This window comes from Corvus moneduloides, chromosome 10 (assembly GCF_009650955.1).
Source record: "Corvus moneduloides isolate bCorMon1 chromosome 10, bCorMon1.pri, whole genome shotgun sequence".
NCBI lineage: Eukaryota > Metazoa > Chordata > Aves > Passeriformes > Corvidae > Corvus > Corvus moneduloides.
Window position 1 is genome coordinate 27,529,104 of NC_045485.1, and position 22,341 is coordinate 27,551,444.

Sequence of the window (22,341 nt, forward strand, 5' to 3'; positions counted from 1 at the left end):
GGAAACCTCCCTTCCTCAGCTGCTCTGAGGGACACAGGCTCTGCCTGAAGAAGAGAAAGGGTCAGTGTTGCTCTGCAGCTGCTGCAGGGGTCCATCACTGCACTGAGCTGCTGCACGGACGCAGCTCCGCGCGCTGACCTGAGCGTGAGCGCAGAGAAAAGAGGAGCAGTGGGGTGAAGCCTCTGTAGAACCACCCACTCAGTCCTTCCAACAGGTAACCACTGCCTGATTCTGTGCCATGAAACAAAGCAAAAAATGTGCATAATGTCTGCAAATTCAGATGAAAATCTTCTGTGATTAAGTACATTTACTGCAAATAAATCCAGTGTTTAGAGTTGTTTTCCAAGTGCTTTGCACATAAACAAGGCTTTATTAACATGTTGGCAGAGGTTTAAAAACTGTTTAATCGTACAAGTCCCTGCTGTCTCAGAGCTGGCAGGGACAATTCAGCAGGACAAACCAGCTGGACTTCAGTCTAGACCAGCTTCTGGCCACAGGGTTCCAGCTCACAGCTACAGCACCAGCCCAGGTTACAGTGCCTCACAGAGCTGAGCTGTCTTGTGAAACCATTTGTGCACATATATTGACAAGTACCTTCAGCCCTGAGAAAGCACTGAGGAAAAAAGTAATTTTCTTCTCATATCAGAAAATTCCAGAAAACAGGAAATTGAGGCAAATGTTGTAGAAATAAGAGCAACATTACTGGGGTTTGTGAACAGAGTTGCTGAATGTGTGGCTCAAGAACTGCTGAAAGAATTAAGGGCACATTCCTTTCAGCTTGATTCAACAATTTTCTTTATGCAAAAATTGCAGCATTAAGCTGACTGTTGTGGAAAAATTACCAGCTTTTAGCAGAGACTTGCCAGCTTTAAACAGAAAGCTCTCAGCCTGCATTCGCAACTTGGAGTAGTTTTACCCAAGACCAGCCTTAAAGTCTTTACTGATCTGATTATTTCCTGTTGCTTGTTTCAACCATTCAAAACCAGAGTCATTGCCATGTCCTGATCAAAGTAAAGGAATTTTGTACAGCAGTGATGTACTGTACCTACAGCCTCTCTAAAATCAGTGATTTTTCCTAGTGCAACAACAGAAGTTGGTCATGCTTTTGGGTTTGACCTGTATTCAATTAAAGACTCAGTAAGACAGTCAAAGTTTGAGATTCCTAATGCAGCACATTTAATTTCCGGATGCAAGCCAAGGAATAAACAGAAAAGAACATTTATTTTAGTGGCTGTCGAGTTGCTTCCAAGTGCTCTCTATCCCACATCCCTCACAGGATAAATAAAACCAGATTATGCTGGGCTGAATGCAGGGGATCCCAAATCCCAGAGCCTGACTCCTGACCAGAGGATCCCTGCTTGCCCAGGTGTCCCAGGGGACCCTGCAGCATCTCCTGCCCCTGGGACTGCCAGGCAGGGGCTGCAGGTGAGGAGCACAGTGCTCCTCCAGCTTGGCACCAGGGTCTGTCCCAGCACACTGCCCCTTCCCCGTGCTCCCCAAGATGATGGAATTTGCATTAAGGGTTATGCCAACAGCAACAGGGAGACAAGAAACGAGTAAGAGGTAGGGAAAATAAATGGAGGTTTATTGTATTTTGATATGTACAAAAGCATCAGATTTCTTGACTTTCAGCGCAGCAGCTGGATGTTCCATAGGAGGCTTTTATGGAAGAAAATGGTGTTCTGGAATAGTTTGCAGCATTCATCCTTGGAGAGTTTATTATGTTCTGTAATGGAAAGGACATTTGATCCAGCCGACAGTTCCGACACAAACCAATGCACAGTGAAGTCTGAAACACGCATTCCAAAACCAATGAACACGAGAGCAGTCCCTCAGGGAGCCAGTAAGGCAATGCTCTGCCCCTCACCAGCCCCTTCTTGCTTTACAATACCCCTAACAGAAAGCTTTTGTTTCACCCTGCTGCTGAAGGGTGCCCAGACTCATCTGTCCAGCTCAGGGTCAGCAGGATGTGCTGGAAGGGCTGGTCAAATGATGGCATTTCCCCCCCATCCCAATGAGCCCACATATGGAGCCAGATCCCAGAGCAGGGCTAAAGCTGACTGCCCAGTGCCAGGGCAAGGCCCTGTTCCACCCCCGGCTCAGTGCAGTGGCAACCCCCAAAAGGCATTCCCCAGGTAAATAAATGCAGTTACAGGTATCAGCCTATAAACTGCTTTGGTGGGCCACATTGGACTCTGGTTTCCTGGGGCTGGAGGGGAATTCACTTCACGGATAAAAAGGAGTTTGTAGGAACCTCTGGGCACAGGGGACCCGGATCTGTGCCATTACCAACACCTCCATAGCTTAGAGCTACCACACCAAAGCTGAGAATGTTCTAGAAATACTTCTAGCCATAAAATTAATTCAAAATTGCCCCTTTCCTTGTAATGAGTCAGTAGCATGACCCAAGGGGCACAAGCCTTTAGCCAGCACCTTTACTGGGTTTATTGGGAATGCCACAGGTGGGCATTCCAGTTCAGCAGTGGTGCTCCTGTTCATCCCTCCTCCTGTTACTCCTGCTTGAGACACGAGGCCTTCAGATTGTGTCACAGTGAACTTCTTTATATGCTTCACCAGACTTCAGACATTTTTAGCATTACACTTAAAAACACCAATTTTTTTAAATGCTGAGTTCACATTATTCTGTGTAACAGTTCAGATATTTCTCCACACAAGTACGAGGTTAAACACAAGCTGGACAACCAGTTTGCAGGACACAGAGAAAGAAGCTGCACAATATTACTCAATGCTGGAGCATAATTAACCAACACAGATTTCAGAAACCTCATCTGGAGATGTTTGTGAAATGGTTTTTGGATTAGACCTTGATTTTGCCTGCGATGATCCACTTTAAACCAGAACACAAATAAACTTATTAAGTCTAATAAGTGACACCACAACTTTAGCGTGGTTTAAATGTTGAGCCACCCCACATGCACAGCTCAAAGCAAAGCAGGTCATGAGCATTTAATCTGCTGTAGGACACAGCAACTACCAGAGCTCTGGAAAGCCAACAGCCACACAGCAGTCCCTGTGAACCATTAAAGAAACCATAGGACAATACTGTCAGGACAACAGTAGCAGAAGAGACAGTGGGAGATCATTTTCCAGCTATAACCTCATTGTCTCAATTAGGAAAACTACAATTTTTTAAAGGATTTTAAATTAGATATTCTCAACGCTTGAAAGTGGTGGTGAATTACTGTGCTGAACATACAAATGGAGAAAAAGGAGAAAATTACAAGTTTGAACCCTCCACTATTCACTTTTTAATCCATATCACACTTCCACATGCCTTCTCCTCCCAAACAATTCTTCACATGCTATTCCAGACAAAAACTATTCCATCACTTAAAGCCAAAGGTTTTAAAAGGGCGCAGCAATTGACCATCCCCTCTGCCTTCATCAGCTTCTGAATGCCACTTCTCCACAAACCCAGCATTGCTTCATTTAGCACACACAGCCCCAGAACCCTCACATTTACTATTTGCTGGCACAGCTATAGCAGGAAAGTCTTCTAAAGCAAGTTAAACTTACACAGGCAAGCATAGTCCAATTTTATGTGACCCACCATGGCAAGCTCAGCAAGTAAATTACATTTATCAGGTAAAAAACACTCTTGCTCCCTATGTCGTCAACATGAAGACCCCAGAGCAGCATTCAGGCTTCCTTAACTGCAGAACAGGCATCTTTGCTTCCCTTCTCCTCACAGTTCAGCCCAGAAGAGCTCTCATTTTCTAAAATACTCACATAGGAATTCCTGCATTTATGAGGCTTCTCACTTCTGCTGTTACTGGTCTCCAGTGACAAGCCTCAAAACAGGGAAGAAGTCATGACGGAGAACATTTGGCCCTGCCAAACAGGGTCTGACCCTGTGCCTGCCTTAAATAGTCCCAGGGGTTTTTGTGCCTGGCACCAGGCGCCTGTGCCTCACCCTTCTGACACCTGAAAATAATGCGGCTCTCTGGCTGATCGGAAACTGAGAGCAGCACCAATCAGATGGGCAGGGGAAAGGCTGCAGCTCACACCTGGAAAGCTAAAGGCCTCTGCTTTGAAATTGTTTATTTAATTGTCACTGGGAAATAAAGCATAATTCAGAAACACACTCTCACCTGTAACTTGGGAATAAGCAGCCACACCTCATCTCCCTCACCCAGAGGTATCTGTTGGCTTCTTTGGGTGAGGGTAGGTGGTTGGTTAGTTTCTTTGTTGGGGGGTTCTGTTTGTGTTTTCAACAATTTAAAAGCTGAATTAAAGACCAGCATGCAGGGCCATCTTCCGCAGATGACAAATTCTTATGCCATCACAAGCAAAAATTACGTGCAGCAAAGATCAGCTTTTGGTTTTCTTTCAGCTGGCTGGGAGGTGTTCAGGTTCTTGTTAATGAACTGCAGAACATTTTCCTTTAACCACTGCGTTACACCTATAGGTTATGGGGGCTGTAGATTTGTAAGCTTGCAGCCTTATCCTATGGACGTAGATCCATGATGTATAGCAGCCATCAAGAAACATGGATGTGCCTGATTAGGCACCCTCACAATATAACTCCAGAGAGCACAACAGAGACCTCCAAAATCTGATTCAGTGCTGCTTTTGCAATTCAAACCATGAAAAAAATGCTCCAGTTAATGTTTGAGATGAGTGTTGAAAACATCCAGCCTGCACCTGCAGAAGTGCTTTAGCAGGAGTGCCTGTGTTCTGGTTCAGCTGCTGCTGGAGTGGATTTGCAGGTGACTCTGCCTGTGAGGTGGTCTGACAGGAGATTAAAGACCTTACTGAGAGCACAGGAACCACCAGTGGAGCATGTCATTGCAGATCAAACGTGGAATTACCCTGGCTGAGGATCTGCTCCAGTAATGAGGAGAGCAGATCTTCCTCAGGCACACCGAGTGTTGAACAGGCTTTTCCTCTAAACCGGAGTGACAGACAACCCCTCCCTTCATGCCCACCTCTAACCACTGCCCATGAGAAAGAGAAAGGTGTCACAGCATTCCAGACAAGAAAATACAGACCTTTCTCAACTCCACAGGTTCTGGTCTGCATGTTGGGCTGAGATGCACCCAGCAGGAGCTCTTGCTGTGGCTGCCCACACTGTGAATGATTTACAGGTCATCTGCGCTGGACGGAGTTCAAAAGCAGCAGCCAGTGGGGGTCCCTGGCCCTTCGCACCTGGAGTGGACATCAACAATAGCCCATCCCACCCAGGAAAAGATGGATTGCCTCCAGCCTGCTGAACCGCTGAGGTTCTCGCCAGTCAGAGGGAGCACAGGGAGGACAGAAGGAATCTGGAGCACGGAGCAGCGTGGCACTGCTGGGGACAGGATGGGACAGGAGCACAGCCATGGCCCAGTCCCCTTTACAACACACATTCCTCTGATGTGCTGCTTGGTTTCCTGGAGTGCAGCATTCACTGCACTGCGTTCAGCACCACACTGCCCACGCACACAGGGCTGACTGTCCCAAAATCAATATTTGCACAAATACGCCGGCAGCTCCAAACACTGACCGCGCTTCCAGAATCGGTCGCTGCTTTGCTGGGAGCTTGTCCAGCTCATTACAATGGAGCTAAAATGTCTGACTGTGGCCTTGAGCCACAGGAGAGTTGTACCTAAGTGTGTTATTTTGAAAATTCCCAACTAGGCCCTCAGAGGGTCATGTCATCCTCTTCAAGGCATCCAGCAACCCACCGAGACATTGAAAGAATTTGGCCAGCAAGAAGCTGTGAAGGAAAAGAACCAACATGAAAACATTTTGCAAAGGGCCTTTAAGGAGAATTGGCACAATGTAAAGAGAAGAGAGAGCATGAGGAGGGATAAACTGAGGCAGAGTGGGAATGCTGTGTTGCAGGAACAGAGGCACCTGCAGCGCTGGCCTGGGAAACATCCTGGACTGTATCACAAGGGAACAGTGGGATGAGGGAGGGACCAGGCAGTGTCTGCAATGGAAGAACAAATTAAAAAGCAAACGTCATCAAACAAAACCCAGATACACAATTCAGGTACCTAATTAAGATCAGAATTGCATAAAAAAACCCTTTTGCTGACACTGATGCATGGAACACATCAGGGTGGTGTTCTCCTAAGTTGCGTTCTGCCTCCTTAAAATAATTTCTATTGACTCCTGTAAATAAAAAGATCATCCACTATTTCTGTCAAGATCCCAGGTCTGTGGATCAGCCCCACCGCAATTTTCTTGAAGGAAGCTGAAGATTACCCGAAGATCCAAAGCCTCACACAACAACCCCTGATGGGCATGAACTGCATCCAGATTCCCTGTGCTGGGCTCTTCTGCTGTCCCAGGGGACCAGCATCATCATTAATACCAGACTACTGAACAGGGCTGCCCACTAGAGATGCAGAGTCCCTGCCTGGAAAGTGAGGCTATCTCCATCTCTTAAGGAAAAAAGAATCATTCTTCCCATACATCATTTGCTTTCTAAGACTCCATTCCCTGAAGCTCGAGTCATTTTCCACTGACTCTTTCATGCTGAGGAAGGAGAAAAAGAAAACACTCATTTAAAAAGTAAGCAGAGAAACAGCAAAGCAAGGCAGGGTCCCCCATGAAGGCTCTGACAGGGCTGGGTGAGTGTGTGTGCCTGGGAAGCCTGCATGTGCCTGACTCCGGGCCTGGTGTTGCCAGGGCGGTGAGCGAGGCTGGGGTATGGGAGGCCGAGGGGCACTCAGGGGCCGAATGGGGTTTGCTGGATGAAGTCTCAGTGCCGAGGCTGAGAACACAGTGAGGGTTACACTGACAGCCTGGCCCCAGGCTCGGGAGAGCCGGGCTGTTCCCTCCTGCCACCTCAGGTGCTCACGCCCTCCTGAGCAGGGCTCCTACCGACCTGCCCACCGGCACCTGAGCGCGCAAACCGCACGGACGAGCTGTGGAGCAGTAGCACTGCCTTCCCTCCGGCTTGGACAAAGCCAGGTTATACCACAGAAAGGTATGTTAGGAACTGATCTGCTGAAAAATGAGCTGAAATTGTGCTCCAGTTTTGATACGTACAATTTGCTATGCAGATCCTGTTCACAAACGCTTCCTTCACTCAGCTTTCCTCTTCCCAGCACTCCTGAGCTCACACTCAGTCACACTTTCTTGCCAAAATATAGTTCCACTTAACAAAAAGCTCCCTTCATTCTCCCTAGTAATGAATTCCAGCTAAACCAATGTCCTAATGTCAGACGTGGGCCAGAATTGCCAGCAAAGCAGCGAGCTCAGCACGGGTTTGTACAACCATTGTGTTCTCCGTAAGGCTGCCCCGGGAAATCCCAACCACATTACAATAAAATATTCCACATGTTCCTCAGCCACCTTCCGGAGGGAGAACTCTGTATCTCTTGTAATTTAATGCTCTGCCTCTCAGAAGTGAGAGCTGCAGCTAAATGACAACAGACGGCATATCCTGAGATGAAAACTCTGTTCTTAAGACACTGACAAGGTCCATGTACCTTTAAAATACTTGGTTTTATTTTAATGCAGATTTTCAGATGTGTGTTTTTGGAAAACGTTCTCAGAAGTTACTTCAGTTCCTTGTCTAGCTTGTCTACAAATTATGAAGACTGGTACAAATAATTTTAAAGTATCTTTTACCTCATGTTTACTCTCGCAAAAGCACAGCATTGGAATGTGTCACTCCAGAAGCCTTGACCTCAGTCATCCAGAGGAAAAAATTTGATGAACTGAAATAAAGCAATTGATGCTTTGCTTTTCAGAACAGTAATTAAGATGAAGAAAATGCACCTAACAATAGCCTTGTCACCCTCTCTGTCAGGAGAACAGAATTCAGCGTGAGCTGTCAAGATTTTCCCTGTTCTCAGGGTAGCACCTAGAAATGCCACCTCAGGATTTAGTGCAGGGCTCAGTTGAGGTGTTGTTCTTTTTCCTGAGACCCAAAGTGCCAGTCACACGAGTGGGTCAGTGTTTCTTGGCACCAGCTCCTATGCTGAATCAACGTGAGACCATCCATGTTTCAGTGAGCAACCCCTGAGATGATAACAAACTCCAGCCAGCGAATTCCACGGGTAAAGTTCTAACCGGCTTACACAGAACACCCCATCCCTGCCAACCCTCCTGAGCTCCCACAGCTCACATTTGATTTTGAATTCGTCTGAACAGTTTTAGAACCTTTAAAAATATATTTGAGGCTTTATCTTATCTTTAAAGCTTTGTACTGCCTTTATATCTCCAGTCGAACCTCTCCTAGAAGGAGGTTTGCCCTAGAATGACACGCTTTCAGCAGAAAGGTGCTGTCAGTCGAGTTTGTGGCTGTTACAGACACCTCTGAGCCGAAAAGAAGGACCTGAAGCACTGACAGACTCCGTCTGCAAGGAGAGGAAACCTTTCTCTCCAAAACCGAACTGAAGGTGTCATCGGCCGGGTTTTGGAGGGGTCATGCACGAACTCCCCCCGGAGAGCAACCGCTCCTTGTCTGCGAGGGCAGCCGAGCCCCCGGCGGGGCGGGGTGGGCCGGGGGCTGCGGGGCACCCGCGCGGGGAAAGCGGGGCCGCGGAGGGAGCGGCGGTGCCGGTCCGCAGCATCCCCGGGAGAGGCGGGCGCTTCTCCCCTCCCCGCCTCGCAGCGAGCGGTGCCGATCGGGCTGCGCGGGGAGCCCGGGCGAGCCGGCAGCGTCCCCCGGGAGGAGGAGCCGGTGGCGGGTTTGTCCCTGCCCGGCCCGGCCCCGGAGGTGGGGACGCTCAGGTGGGGACGTGCGGCCGGTCCCGGTCCCGGGGAAGCGCCGAGGGTTTGTGCGAGGGATGCGAAATGAGTTAATTTTGCTTGGAATGGTTCCTGGCGGGGAAGGAGCTGACGTGTGGAGACGCCGCCGGGGGATGAGCCGCCGGCGGAGTCGGGAACGCTCCGCACAACCGGGCCAGGTCCGCGGGTGGGATACACGGCGGGCACCGGCTGCAGCTCCCCCGGCTGCTCCCTGCGGAATTCCAGCTTTTCCTGTGAGCAGCAGCTCCCGGCACATCGCGCCGGACAGGGGCACAGTGGGGCAGCTGTCAAATGACAATACTTTAGGTCATGACACAGATCTGTCGCTGAGGGGAAACCCGGGAGTTTGGGGGCTGGTTGGTGGGTGGGTTTTTCTTTCAAGTTAAAAATTCTTCTTTGCTTATGGCTTAAACCCGAGCGGCTCAGCTCGACTGTCGCTGTAAGTGCCTGTGTGCTCTGTTTCCCCTGCAGGAACCCGTCTGCCCGCCGCTGTCGGGGATGGCAGCGTAGGATCCCCGCAGGATGGGGGCCCCGCGCAGGGAACGGCCCCGCTGGCTGGGGACCCTCCTGGCCGCCTGCCTGGCCACCCTGCCGGGCATCAGCGCCTGTCCCCGGCCCTGCGCCTGCCACGGCTCCGCCGAGCTCCACTGCACCTTCCGCTACTTCACCGCCGTCCCCCCGCGCATCCCCCCGGACGCGCAGCGCATCAACCTGGGGTACGTGGAACTGCGGGATTTGAATACTCAGACCACTTGCCTTTCAACACTTTGCACAGCAATAATTAACTTTCCAGATTTAGGGCTAAAAATTAACCAAAGTCTATGGAGCTTCAAGTTCTTTAGTGCTCACCAGTGGCTGCAGTCACAGCCAGCAAAGCCTGAGACCACCCACACTAAGGAGGAATTTTGGGGATCTAGCACAGGGCACACGAAAACTTCAGAAAGTTTTGAACTTAACTTTCCTTTATATTACCTGAACATTTTGTGTCTGTAGCATGGAACCCACATAGAACCTGGAAGAAGTCTGAAATAGATTTCTCTCTGGGAAAGGATAGTTCAGAGCTCAGAAAGAGGACTGGAAAAGGAGCATATGTATTAACATCTGCAGAGACTTTGCTGTGATGTAACACCAAGGTCGCAGGTTAGATCCCCATATGAGCCATTCACTTAAGGGCTGGACTCGATCCTTCTGTGTCCCTTCCAGCTCAGCCTATTCTGTGATTCTGTCACTTAGAATGTCCCACAGCATTAGGGTCTGTGCTTTCATCTGCTGAGTTCAAGGGAAATTTCACTTGTCTGGCCTTGTCAGCCTCCATGGTGGTTCTGTTCTCTGTGTGGTTAAAGGAGCAGGGAACAGATCATACCCAGGCTTGTCTGGCCCCTTCATGCAGTTTCTAGCAAGTGTCCTCTCTCTTAAGTCAAATGATGAGACCCATCAGCAATATTTGCCTGATCTGTATATCCCTTTTGATACATGTAACCTTTGAAACGTGTCTGCAGAAAATATACAGGGAATATTTCATTGAAGTGGTAGCAAAATGAACACAGACAGATGTGTTTCATGCTTGCTGTCACTTGCCCCATCCACTGGGAATTCACCATCAGAATTCTGTCCTGGAAAAGTGATCATCTTTGGTGCTAACATGAAAGAATGACCTAGTTTCATCTTGGCAAGGGGAAGTGCTGCTTACCTTCAGCCATTCCCAAAAAGTGGTTCTTTTGTTTTGGGTTGGTTGGATTTGTGTGTGAGTTGGGGCTGACTAAACCATCCCGTACAGCTACAACAGCCTGCGAAAGCTGAGCCCCACGGACTTTGCTGGCCTGGAGAAACTGGAGTTACTGATGCTGCACAGCAATGAGATCAACATGATCCCTGAGAAGGTGTTCAGTGATTTACGTTCACTGCAGGTAAGAGCTAAATGACCCAGTGTTACTTTTTGTTATGACTTAACTTTCAGTGATTCTGGTAAACAGCCACAGAGCAGCCTTCTGCAGCATTTCAGGTTCCTGTTTCTTACCGTACTCACGCAAAAGTCAAGGGCCTTCAAAATCCAGAGTCCTAATGGGAAATGTCTTTCCTTCCCAGGTGGGCACTCGGGTACAGGGTGAAGAGCATGACAAACACATTGGTAGATATCTCTCAGCTTATCTTAGCAGGCAGCTGCAGTAAAAACTCTCTTTCATACAGGGGAGAAAGATTGCAAAGCTCCAACTACAGTGTCTGAAAAAGGAAACTTGTCGTTGTTAATTTGTTAGTCAGTCTGGGGGTTTTTGAGGATTGTTTTCCATCGAGCTTTCCTTTCAGTACAATCCTGTCCTTTTCTAGCCTTCGTGAAAAAAAGGCCACCACTGTGCAGAAACTTAACACACTGCATATAAACACTTCAGTTCTTTAAAGAAACTCCAGTTCCCTGGCATTCCTGGTCTGGTGAAGAACTTTCACTGCACACAGCAACCTTCAGCAGCATTTATTAGGGATCCTATAACTTTAACATGGTTTAATATTATGCATTTGTTACTTTTTCACAAACAGGTCTTAAAAATGAGTTACAACAAGGTCAGAGTGCTTCAGCAGGATGTATTTTATGGCCTGAACAGCTTGGTACGGCTGCATATGGACCACAATCAAATCGAATTTGTGAATCCCAATGTTTTCTATGGACTCACTTCCTTGAGGTTGGTCCACCTGGATGGAAATTTACTTCAGCAGCTGCATCCAGACACTTTTGTCACCTTGCGCTATAGTCAAATATTCAAAATATCCTTCCTAAAGCACATCTCTCTGTCTGACAATGTGCTGACTTCACTTCCACAAGAAATGTTTTCCTACATGTCAGAGCTCGAGAGCATTTACCTCCATGGAAACCCCTGGTCCTGTGATTGCAGCCTGCAGGGGTTTGCTGAGTGGGCACAGGAGAGGCCAGGTGAGCTGAAGGCTTTGTTTATGCTCTTTAATCCTGTTGTAGCATCTTACTCTTCCCGATACAGGTAATTGCCCTTTATTCATCTATTTATTCTCCCAGGAAAGTCTGGAAGATAGGATTTTTGTAGGTGTGTATAATCAGGATAAAGAGATTAATACCACTCACTTTCCCAGATTAAATGAATTCAGTGGCTTTAACGCATTCCCAAGTGTAGCTTTCCTTAACGGAGAATTTTCTTTGGCCAGTCCAAAGCTTCTGGGCACCAGGAGAATCCACAGGGAACAAGCTAAGTTTCATGGAATTGGCAAGAGCAAGGGCCACATTGCACTTGATTCTTTAAAAAGAAAATAAGGAACTCAAGGGACCAGAGTACTTTCTCTGCTGCTGCCGTTCACATGTCACTTCAAGCTTTGGTTTTATTTTATTCAAAAGAACCACTTGTTAGAAGCTATATGTCATTTTTAATACTAAAACTTGTAGCACAGAAGCTTACTGAACTTTTCTTCCCTTCAGATGTTATAAAGTGCAGAAAAGAGAGAAGTTCTGGTGTCCATCAATGTCCAGTCTGTGCTAGTCCCAAAAATCATAATGGGAAAAGTTTAGTGGATCTTCCTTCTGCATCTTTCACCTGCACTAAGCCAGTCATCCATGACTCCCTGAAATCCAGAAACCTCACGGTGCCAGACGATGGGGATTTCAGTTTCGTGTCTCCCGAGGATCTAATAGCTCCGATAGGATCTGTGGTTTTGAATATGACTGACCAAGCAGGAAATCGAGGCAACTTGGTTTGCAATGTCCAGAAACCTAAAGAAATGTCTCCCATCTCATTTGACAAAAATGGCAACAGCACAGTCCTCAAAACCTCGTTCTCAGCATTCCTGGTGTGTGGCATCGATTATGGACACATCCAGCAGCTGTGGAGCATCCTGGCATTGTACAGCAATTCTCCCTTGAAACTGGAGCAAACTGGGCGGACAACTGACCTGCCTCTTATTAGCTACAAATATAAGCAGATCTACAGTGAGAAAGATGAACTTTTCACCAGTATTGAGGCTGACCTGCAAGCTGAGCCAGCCTGGCTGATGCAGAGCAAAGTGTCCCTGCAGCTGGACAGGACAGCCACCACACTCAGCACGCTGCACATCCGCTACTCCACCGACGCCCAGATCAGTTTGCCCAGCGATGACAAAAACCAGGTGAGAAATAACTGGGCCATCATTTCCAGGGACAACAGCACCCAAACAGAGCACACTGTGCTAGTCGGGGGCACCGTGGAACTGGGGTGCCAGGCAGCTGGGGAACCAGCTCCTGCCATAGAGTGGATATTGGCCGATGGCAGCAAAGTGCGAGCTCCCCATATCAGCGAGGATGGGAGAATCGTAGTCCTCAAAAGCGGGACGCTGACGCTGCGGACGGCTGACGTGTTTGACACGGGGCTCTATCACTGCATCAGCACCAACCGCAACGACGCCGACGCACTCACGTTCCGGATTACGGTGCTGGATCCCCACGTGGAGCACAACGGAGTGAATGGAGCCCAGCTGCCGACGGCTCTCGGCAGCACGCTCCACCTTCCCTGCACGTCCACGGCCGCTCCGGACGCTGCCGTTACCTGGGTGTCACCTGAGCACGCGATTCTTCGTCAGTCTGTAGGAAACAAACATATTTTTGCCAATGGCACCTTGAGAATACAAGGGGTGACGGAGCGAGATGTGGGCTACTTCCGATGTGTTGCAGCCAATCAGTACGGTGTCGATCTTCTGGTTTTCCAAGTGCTAATGAGACAGGATGAAACTGCTCCGAAGAAAAACCAAGGAGCTGTGGGAGAGTGGGAAGAGGGCTCTGGCAACGAACTGCTGCGCTCTGCTGCAGCACAGAGACATCCCTCAGCCACTCCAGCCACCCTGACAGCTCGTGGGCAATCTGCTGCATCAGCAGCCAGCAGCCAGGGCGCACAGAGCGCACGTCAGAGGAACAGCCATGGGAAAATGCCTCACTGGCCCTACGGAGACAGAACAGGCAGGCGGTTCAGGGGACACAGGAGACAGTTTGTTTCCTCAGGCAGGAGAGTTGATCCACAGCGCTGGGCAGCCTTGTTGGAGAAAACAAAGAGGAATTTGACAGTGACAGACAAACAAGAAGTTGCAACAGAACCACCCATTCAAGTCCATAAGCTCTCAGAGGAACCTGAGGATGAGGAGGAGGCATCTGGTGATCTCATATCTCCAGAAGAAGAATTCATGATACCAGCAACAGAGAGACCCCCAGTATCTGCTCTGGGCAGAGCAACAGAACTCGCAATCACTGCAGGGCCCGAGCAGACCGCGAACCCCACTCCTGCCAGGAACACCTCCCTCCTGCTCACAGTGTCATTAACTCCCCTACCCTCACCTCTTTCACACACTGTGGCACCGGGCAGCAAAAGGCCACAAACATATCCAAGCCCTACAGACTCATGGGAAATATCTGATTTGAGTCAAATACCAGCAAATGGTGTAAAACAATCAAGTGTATCAAGTGGAACATCCACACTCTTCCCTGCTGGGCAAAACTCAGTATATTCTGGGGAAGTTAATAACCAGCATCTAAAATCTGCATCTGTGACACCCATGACAGAAGCTACAGGCACTAGCAAGGCTGTGACTCCCCAAAGCACAGCAGACAAGTTACATATTTTTACTGAGTCTATTGATAAGGTTTCCACCAAACCAGATCCCCGGGTCCCTGTGGTGACAGTCAATGCACCAAGCTCTGAATTTGGCCCCATTTATTTTCATAGTACTCAGAAAGGAGGAACCCCTAAGCCACCACTGGCCTCAACTTTCACCACTCGTCAGCAAATTCGGGTGATCCAGGACCTTCCAACTCATCCACCCCAGCTCCAGCAGCACCATGGAAGACGAAGGAAAATTTCTGGTCGGAGACGAATTGTTAGACCAGGACGTATCCCAAGTATGAAAGAGCACCGCTACAATTTTGGGACACCAGGGTCTGCCCGAGGAAGTACAGCTGTGGCTACAGGTGTTCAACTGAATACGAACTATGTATCAAATGTACCAACTGTAAATAACTTAAGCAGTTCCATCAATCCATTTAGCCCAGAAGCACCCCCCTCCATCATGAATATGCCATTGGAGCGCCCCATGGGAGCCCATCAAAACACAGCATTCCCCAGGGAAGAGGAAAACAAACGTAGTGCAAGGCAAAAAGCTGCGACCACAGGCACATCTGTCACTGCAAAGGACACTGCCACTACTGCAACCAGTGGATTGGGTGCAATGGGTTTGAAGCCAACAGGTACACTCGTTACTACTCCTCAAACTGACACCAGACTCGCCAAAAGTAAAATATTCAGAGTGGGAGGAAGGAGAGGTCAGAGGAGGAAGAGGCCTCCTAAAGCACCTGCCCCACAGCGTGTGGCTACAGTTACATCACCAGCTGTGCCTCCAAGCCTCACACCCGCACAACCTCTACCAGGGAGCATCAGTGCAGTCTCCATGGCCAAAACATCAGCACTGTGGATCCCTGGCACCCCCGAGGCACCGCAGCACAGGCCCACGGCAGCCACACAGACGTCAGCAATGCTGGGCACCTGGAGGAACACCCAGACAGCAACATCACTGCCTGGCAGTCTGACTGCTCAGAGCCCCATCGTGGCACTCCAAACCACACCAGGCACACAGAGGAACACCCAGCTGGCCACGTCACCACCCACTAGTGCTGCCCAGACCCCCACCATGGGTCTCCAAACCTCACCATGGCTGGACGAGCCTCCTGGTGCCACAAGTGCCCGACCTGCTGCAGTCAGGGCCACATCAGGGCCAGTACCTGCTCAGCACATCAGAGCCACTGCCACGGCAGGAGAAAAATCCTACGTGAAAATGGGGGAGAAAAACCAGGCAGCACAGGCCACATTCCCAGCAAGAACCGTGCCAAGCGCTCCCGCTGCAGTCACTGCTCCCAGCACTCGGCACCCCTCCCCTCTGCCAGCCCCGACCGCAGCCGTGCCACCTGCACCGAGCGCCAGAGCCTCCTCGCCTCCGCGGGGGGATGCCGGACGCCAGCCCGAGCCACCTCCCAAAGGCACAGAGCGGGGGCCCACACTGCAGTCACCACAGATCGCATCTCCGTGGGGCAGGGACAAGGACAGCTCTGTCAGTGGCTGGTCTGAAAGAAGAGATCAAGAAACTGCCACCATCCCCAATCTCATCACCTTAGGTTCTGCAAGCAGAAACCATTTTTCAAAGCCCAGAATAGTCGGAGGGAAATTGGCTGCTTTCACTCTGCTGGCGGATTCCGATGCCTTTATTCCTTGTGAAGCTACTGGGAATCCCCTTCCAATAATACAGTGGACAAAGATATCATCAGGTGAGCTTGATAAACCTCTCTAGAATTTACCCTCCATTAGTGCTGTAATTTGGCACCTCTTCTGTGTGCCAAACTCAAGCATTGCTTCATTTCAGAGTGCTATGAAATACCAGTGAAAGGTAAACTTGGAAACAGTGACAGGGACTCACTGGATCATCTTAGTGCTGATTCTGGAAGAGCTCTTTAGTGAAATGATTTAAAAAAAAAAAAAATGTATGTTTAACTATAATTTCTTGCTTATTGTGGGAAGAATTCAGTATTTATTGTACATTACCTGCTATTCCAGAACAGTGAGACAAGTGAAAAGAAAAATGTGGTAAAAACACTCAAATCCAGTTACAGCTGTGCCAGGTCTGGACTGCAAAGCCCCATCTGCTTTATCCAGACTTTGTCTCTGCTGGAGATTCAGCTTCATTCTTACTTTAAAGCTTTGTCATTCTATATGCAAAATACTCTGGTTTCTCTCCATTTTATCGCTGTTATTATTTATCTCTATATATATGGGGTTACTTGGGCAAAGCAGACCAGGACAGGGTGTTTGGGACTGAGGAGAAGGAACCGAGGCAGGTGCTGACAGGCTGTGCTGCCGCCCTTGTTCGCAGGGCCCGATGCTCCGGGACGCCGCGGTGCCGGCCGGTGGGTGGTGCTGGCCAACGGGACGCTGTCCATCGCCCGGGCGCGGCCGGAGGACGGCGGGCAGTACCTGTGCACGGCGGCCAACGCGCACGGCGCGGCCCGGCTCCTGGTCACCCTGTCCGTGGTGGCCAGCCCGCCCCGCATCGCCGGCGGCCGGCAGCGGCTGCTCACCGCGCACTCCGGGAACACCGTGGCAGTGGCGTGCAGGGCCGAGGGCAGGCCCCCTCCCACCATCTCCTGGCTTCTGGCAAATCAAACCCACCTCGTCCCCTCCTCCACGGGAAACGACAGAGCTCACGTGGAACCGGACGGCACTTTAGTGATCCGGGCAGTCACTGTGTACGACAGGGGCCTCTACACGTGCCTGGCCAAAAACCCTGCGGGCACCGACACGCTGGCTGTGAAACTGCAGGTCGTTGCAGCCCCTCCCACCATCCTGGAGGAGAAGAGACAGAGCGTGGCAGGAATGATGGGGGAAAGCCTGAAACTCCCTTGCACAGTGCAAGGGAACCCTCAGCCCAGCGTGCACTGGGTCCTCCCTGACGGCACGGTGGTGAAACCTCTGCAGTTGGTACACACGAGGCTGTTCCTGTTCCCCAACGGCACCTTCCACCTGGGCAGCATCGTCCCTTCCGACAGCGGCAACTACGAGTGCATAGCCACGAGCTCCACGGGCTCGGACAGGAGGGTGGTCAGCCTCGTGGTGGAGCGCAGAGAAGTACTTCCAAAAATAGCCATCGCCTCTCAAGAACTGACTCGGCTGAACTTTGGGGAGAGGTTGCTTCTGAACTGTACAGCAACTGGGGAGCCCAAGCCCAGGATAATCTGGAGGTTGCCCTCCAAGGCTGTTGTGGACCAGTGGCACAGGTATGCCCCTTTTTTTTCTCCACCTCTTTGGAACTTAAAACACTGCCTCCTCTGGTGCTCACATAAGAGCCTATTACAGCACTAAACCACTGTGAACTAAACCAATTTTTAAGCATTTAGCAGTGGTGAAACATCTGTTCTAATGGCATCTATATCTAATAATAGATCTAATAACAGATCACATCAATTGCCATTAAGTGGGTGAGGTCTCAAAACAGGTACAAGTCATATTTGAATTAAGGTAACTCCTGTCATCATGCACTGGCTGACTGCTGTCAGTTCAGAGAAGTTACTTGTAACAGATTTGTGAAGCAGGGCTCAGGAGGGAGAGGTTTCTTTCGTCTCTGCCAAGTCTACCTTTGGGGGTCTCCCCAGACCCCCTCCCACAGTAACACTTCACCTTTACCTTGGGAGAGACAGACCCAACACAGGGCACTCCCAGCAGAGTCAGCACTGCTCACATCCACATAACACCAAATGTTATTGATGGCAATGACATCAGCTGGCGTGGGCACAGTGCCTTTAGAAAGAGCTGCTGTGCTGTGCTGTGAACACGTTCAGTCCCTTCCAGTGCTCAGTATTCACCTCCAGCACTCGTTTTCATAATTCTTTTCCTCTCTCTCTCCCCACAACAGAATGGGAAGTCGGATCCATGTCTACCCCAATGGATCCCTGGCTATTGAGGCAGTTACAGAAAAAGATGCAGGTGACTATCTGTGTGTCGCAAGAAACAGAATTGGGGATGATCTGATACTGATGAAAGTCAGCATCACAATGAAACCAGCCAAGATTGACCACAAACAGCAGTTCAAGAAACTGGTGCCATATGGGAAGGGTTTCAGAGTGGACTGCAAGGCCTCCGGGTCGCCCACACCGGAAATATCCTGGGGTCTGCCAGACGGGACGGTGGTGAACAACGCGATGCTGGCGGATGACAGTGGGCACAGGTCTCGCAGGTACGTCCTCTTCAACAATGGGACTCTGTACCTCAACAAAGCTGGAGTGACAGAAGGAGGAGATTACACGTGCTATGCCCAGAACACTCTGGGGAGGGACGAGATGAAGATCCACGTCACGGTCATCGTGGCAGCCCCTCAAATAAAGCACAATTACAAGACATACATTACAGTGACAGCTGGAGACACAGCACTGCTGGACTGTGAAGCTGCTGGAGAACCCAGGGCACAGATATTCTGGTTGCTGCCTTCCAGTGAGATGATCTCCTCGTCCACAGACAGGCACTCCCTGCATACCAACGGCTCTCTCTCCATCAGCCACGCCAGCCTGCTGGATGCTGGGGAGTACATGTGTGTGGCTCGGAATCCTGGCGGGGATGACACCAAACTGTACAAGCTGGACGTGGCTGCTAAACCCCCCATCATAAATGGTTTATACAGGAACAAAACAATCATGAAGGTGACGGCAGTGAGGCACTCAAAGAAACACATCGACTGCCGGGCAGAAGGGACACCTCCTCCTCAGATTATGTGGATCATGCCCGATAACATTTTCCTAACAGCCCCATATTATGGGAGCAGGATTGTGGTGCACAAAAACGGGACACTTGAGATTCGGAACATCAGGCCCTCAGACACAGCGGATTTTATCTGTGTGGCACGTAACGACGGGGGAGAAACTGTGCTGGTGGTGCAGCTGGAAGTCACAGAAATGCTGCGGCGACCAGTGTTCAAAAATCCTTTCAACGAAAAAATAATAGTAAAACCTGGGAAAACTATCACACTGAACTGTTCTGTGGATGGAAACCCTCCCCCAGATATAAGCTGGATGCTGCCCAACGGCACGTGGTTTTCCAGCAGCATCAGGACATCCCAGTTTTTCACAGGAAGCAATGGGACCCTGACCATCAACAATCCTGAGAGACACCAAGCCGGGCGCTACCGCTGTGCTGCCCGGAACAAGGTTGGCTATATTGAAAAGCTCATGGTCCTGGAGGTTGCCCAGAAGCCCAATATCCTCACCCGCCCTGCAGGGCTGGTGAAGGGTGTCAGTGGGGAGCCTTTGTCGCTTCACTGCCTGGCTGAGGGGAGCCCCAAGCCCAGGATGGCGTGGACGCTGCCAGGGGGACGTGTGCTGGACCGGCCGCAGGTCAGCGGGAGGTACCTGCTGCTGGAGAATGGCACCTTGGTCATTGGGGCAGCCTCGGCCCATGACGCCGGGAATTACGTGTGCAGGGCCCACAACGATGCCGGGGACTCCTCCCTCAGCATTCCTGTCACGGTCACAGCCTACGCCCCGCGGATCGTGGGCAGACCCCCCCCAGCCATCCACACCATGCCAGGGGCAGCAGTCCAGCTCCACTGTGTAGTGCTGGGGATACCAAAACCAGAAATTACCTGGGAATTACCTGACCGCTCCACACTCACCACAGCTCGCCAGGGCTGGGGATCTGGGGGCGAGCTGCTTCACCCCACGGGCACTCTGCTCCTGCAGAATCCCCGACCCTCCAATTCCGGCACGTACAAGTGCACAGCGAGGAACGCCCTTGGCACTGACACTGCAGTAACGTATATCCACGTCATCTGAAGCCAGAAATGCAGCAGGAATGGTGGTGAACACGGGCTGCAGCTGGACTGAGGTCATCCTTGCAATGACTAATCAAAGGCAGCCACAAGCATGTGCGTGCCTGAACACGTCCACAGCATTCAGGCTGCAGTGACTGGGCAAAAGGAGGGAGGAAGGGGAAAATTAGCTCCAGCATTATTTGCTAGCATTGGATCTCTCCATGTTCAGGGGATTTAAATGAAAGCAAAATTAAGGCACTTTTGCTCTGCAAAGTAATAGCAAATATTGACTGTCAAACATGGTAATTTTCTGGAAATGTGCCCAGAGAGCTCTTGTATGGACAGAGTTTTTCATCAGTTCCATACTGCCCACCTTGTATGACTGTCACAAGCATGGATCAGAGAGGGCAAGGACACCTGGGAGCTGACGAGCAGGTTTACTGGGATGCAGATTACCTTCTTACTGTGTTTTAATATTTAGTATGTTTTTAAAATAAATAATGATGTAACAAGTAGTGAAGTATTTTTAATAGCACAGCAGTGGTTGCCACAGTCTTTTCTGCAGAGCTGTGGGATGACACAGAACAGCTCAGTTTGGAACAAGACAGGAAGCTCTGCTCAGCACTGTTAAGCCAATGCATACAGACGGGGTGTAGAACCAGTCCAGCCTGGCATCGCTTTTTTATTGTCACAAAAGCATTTTTTAAAGATTTCTCAATAGAAAAAAATCACATCAATTTGAATCTCAATTTAGAATTGTGATTCCTCAGTTGAGCAGCCAGGTAGGTTCAAGAAGCAAATTGAGTTAGTACAAAGCAGGAAAAAAGTATTACCAGAGTATTTTAAATGCTCCAGCATTTAAAGTTCCTCTTGCAAAATGAGGGCATTGAAAAAGATTTGTATAGAGTAACTCCTAAATGACATAAAATAGTAATAAATTCATTCTGCTTTTTCAACTCTCAACACACGCAAAATGATACCTGTTTGCAGAGGTTTGAATAACCACGATTTGTTTGTGGTGATTTTGGTTGATAGCTCGCCTATTTTGCACTCAGCTGATGATGCAGTGCCTCACCCAGCCAAGGCCTTCCCCCAGGATGGGGAATACCTGCCGTGCCTCACTGGCAGCTGGCACAGGAAACAGGAGGCGATGCCATCCAAAGGGCAGCTGGCTCCAGGACAGCTGAAACTGCGGGAAGGACGTGGGGGCTCTTCCATCCTCGTGCATGAAAGCTGGGATGAGATCTGGCACTGATGGCATCGGGTGGGACATGGGGTTCACCTGCTGTGAGGCTCTGCCAGCACTCAGAGGTTCCCTGGTGACCTGGAGGCTCAGCCCCTGTCACCACAGGCACCCTGGGGACCTTCACCTGAGAGCTTCAGAGGGAAGGCAACAGAGAGCAACCACTGCTACTTCCAGTAGGTTTATTAACATTACATTGTGGCTTTTCATGTAAACTTTAAGAAGTTCTAATACAAGCAATAAGCCCACTTCAGCACCTTCTTACCACAGTAAGAGCAAGAGAAATTGGTACTTTAAACAAAGAACTCTGTAAAGTGCATATGAAAATCACAGTCAAATAAACATGATTTAAAGCAATGCTTGTTCTGCCAACGAAGAAAGAGGTGAACATTTTAATGGACAAATTAACTTTCATGCTAGAATCAGAAGTGCCTTTTAGTTTAGTAGTTTGGTCCAGTGCAGTTCTTAAAAAAAAAAAAATTAGAATAATAAAGTGTTTTCCACAAATAAATAAATCCTGCATTCTTTGTCCTCTTTGAAAGTAACAGGACCTAAAAAGAACCAAATTCATAAAATCTGCCATAACATTCTTCAAATAGGTCCACAAAAGTCCAGATACTGAAATCTAGTTAAACACAAAAATAACCCCAACCCAACCCCCAACCTTGTTACATATTCACATCAACTGCAGCACAAAAAATAATGATGGAAATAAGGAGAGAACTCATGTTCTGCTGTCCAGCAATGACTAGTGCATTGAATTTCCAGTGTCCTGTTCCTCAGTGCAAACATCCCCTGCATCCACTCCCACCGTGGTCAGAAGTGGGGGGGGGTGCCCATACTGGCTCACCCCTTGCTGGTTACCTGGTGGAGGAAGAAAAAGAGGTGACTGTACCAAAATACAGAAGAATACCTGAATTTGGTGCAGCAGTGGCAAGCAGCAGTCAGCAAATCCCTCATCCACCCGAGGTCAGGGGCACTCACTTCCCTGGGGACTTTTCCTGCAGAGGACTGGGGAAGGCGGGTGGGTTCCAGCTGCAGCCCCAGGGCTGCCCTGGGGACCACACGGT

The 22,341-nt window shown here is 49.6% G+C and overlaps 2 protein-coding genes across 2 annotated transcripts in view; one reads left to right on the forward strand and one right to left on the reverse strand.

Moving 5' to 3' along the window:
- Positions 1-8,701: 8,701 nt before the first annotated feature.
- IGSF10 (immunoglobulin superfamily member 10) lies at positions 8,702-21,751 on the forward strand. The gene is made up of 7 exons (XM_032119030.1): positions 8,702-8,945; positions 9,184-9,428; positions 10,490-10,619; positions 11,245-11,635; positions 12,149-16,003; positions 16,606-17,506; positions 18,142-21,751. Exons 2-7 carry the CDS (start codon positions 9,235-9,237, stop codon positions 20,048-20,050), a joined length of 7,380 nt encoding a protein of 2,459 aa, XP_031974921.1. The 5' UTR covers positions 8,702-8,945; positions 9,184-9,234; the 3' UTR covers positions 20,051-21,751.
- MED12L (mediator complex subunit 12L) overlaps positions 21,437-22,341 on the reverse strand; it is a 102,070-nt gene continuing 101,165 nt past the window's right edge. Inside the window, exon 42 of the mRNA XM_032119988.1 lies at positions 21,437-22,135. Coding sequence (XP_031975879.1) covers positions 22,020-22,135 — 116 coding nt within the window. The 3' untranslated portion in view covers positions 21,437-22,019. The remainder of the gene's footprint in view (positions 22,136-22,341) is intronic.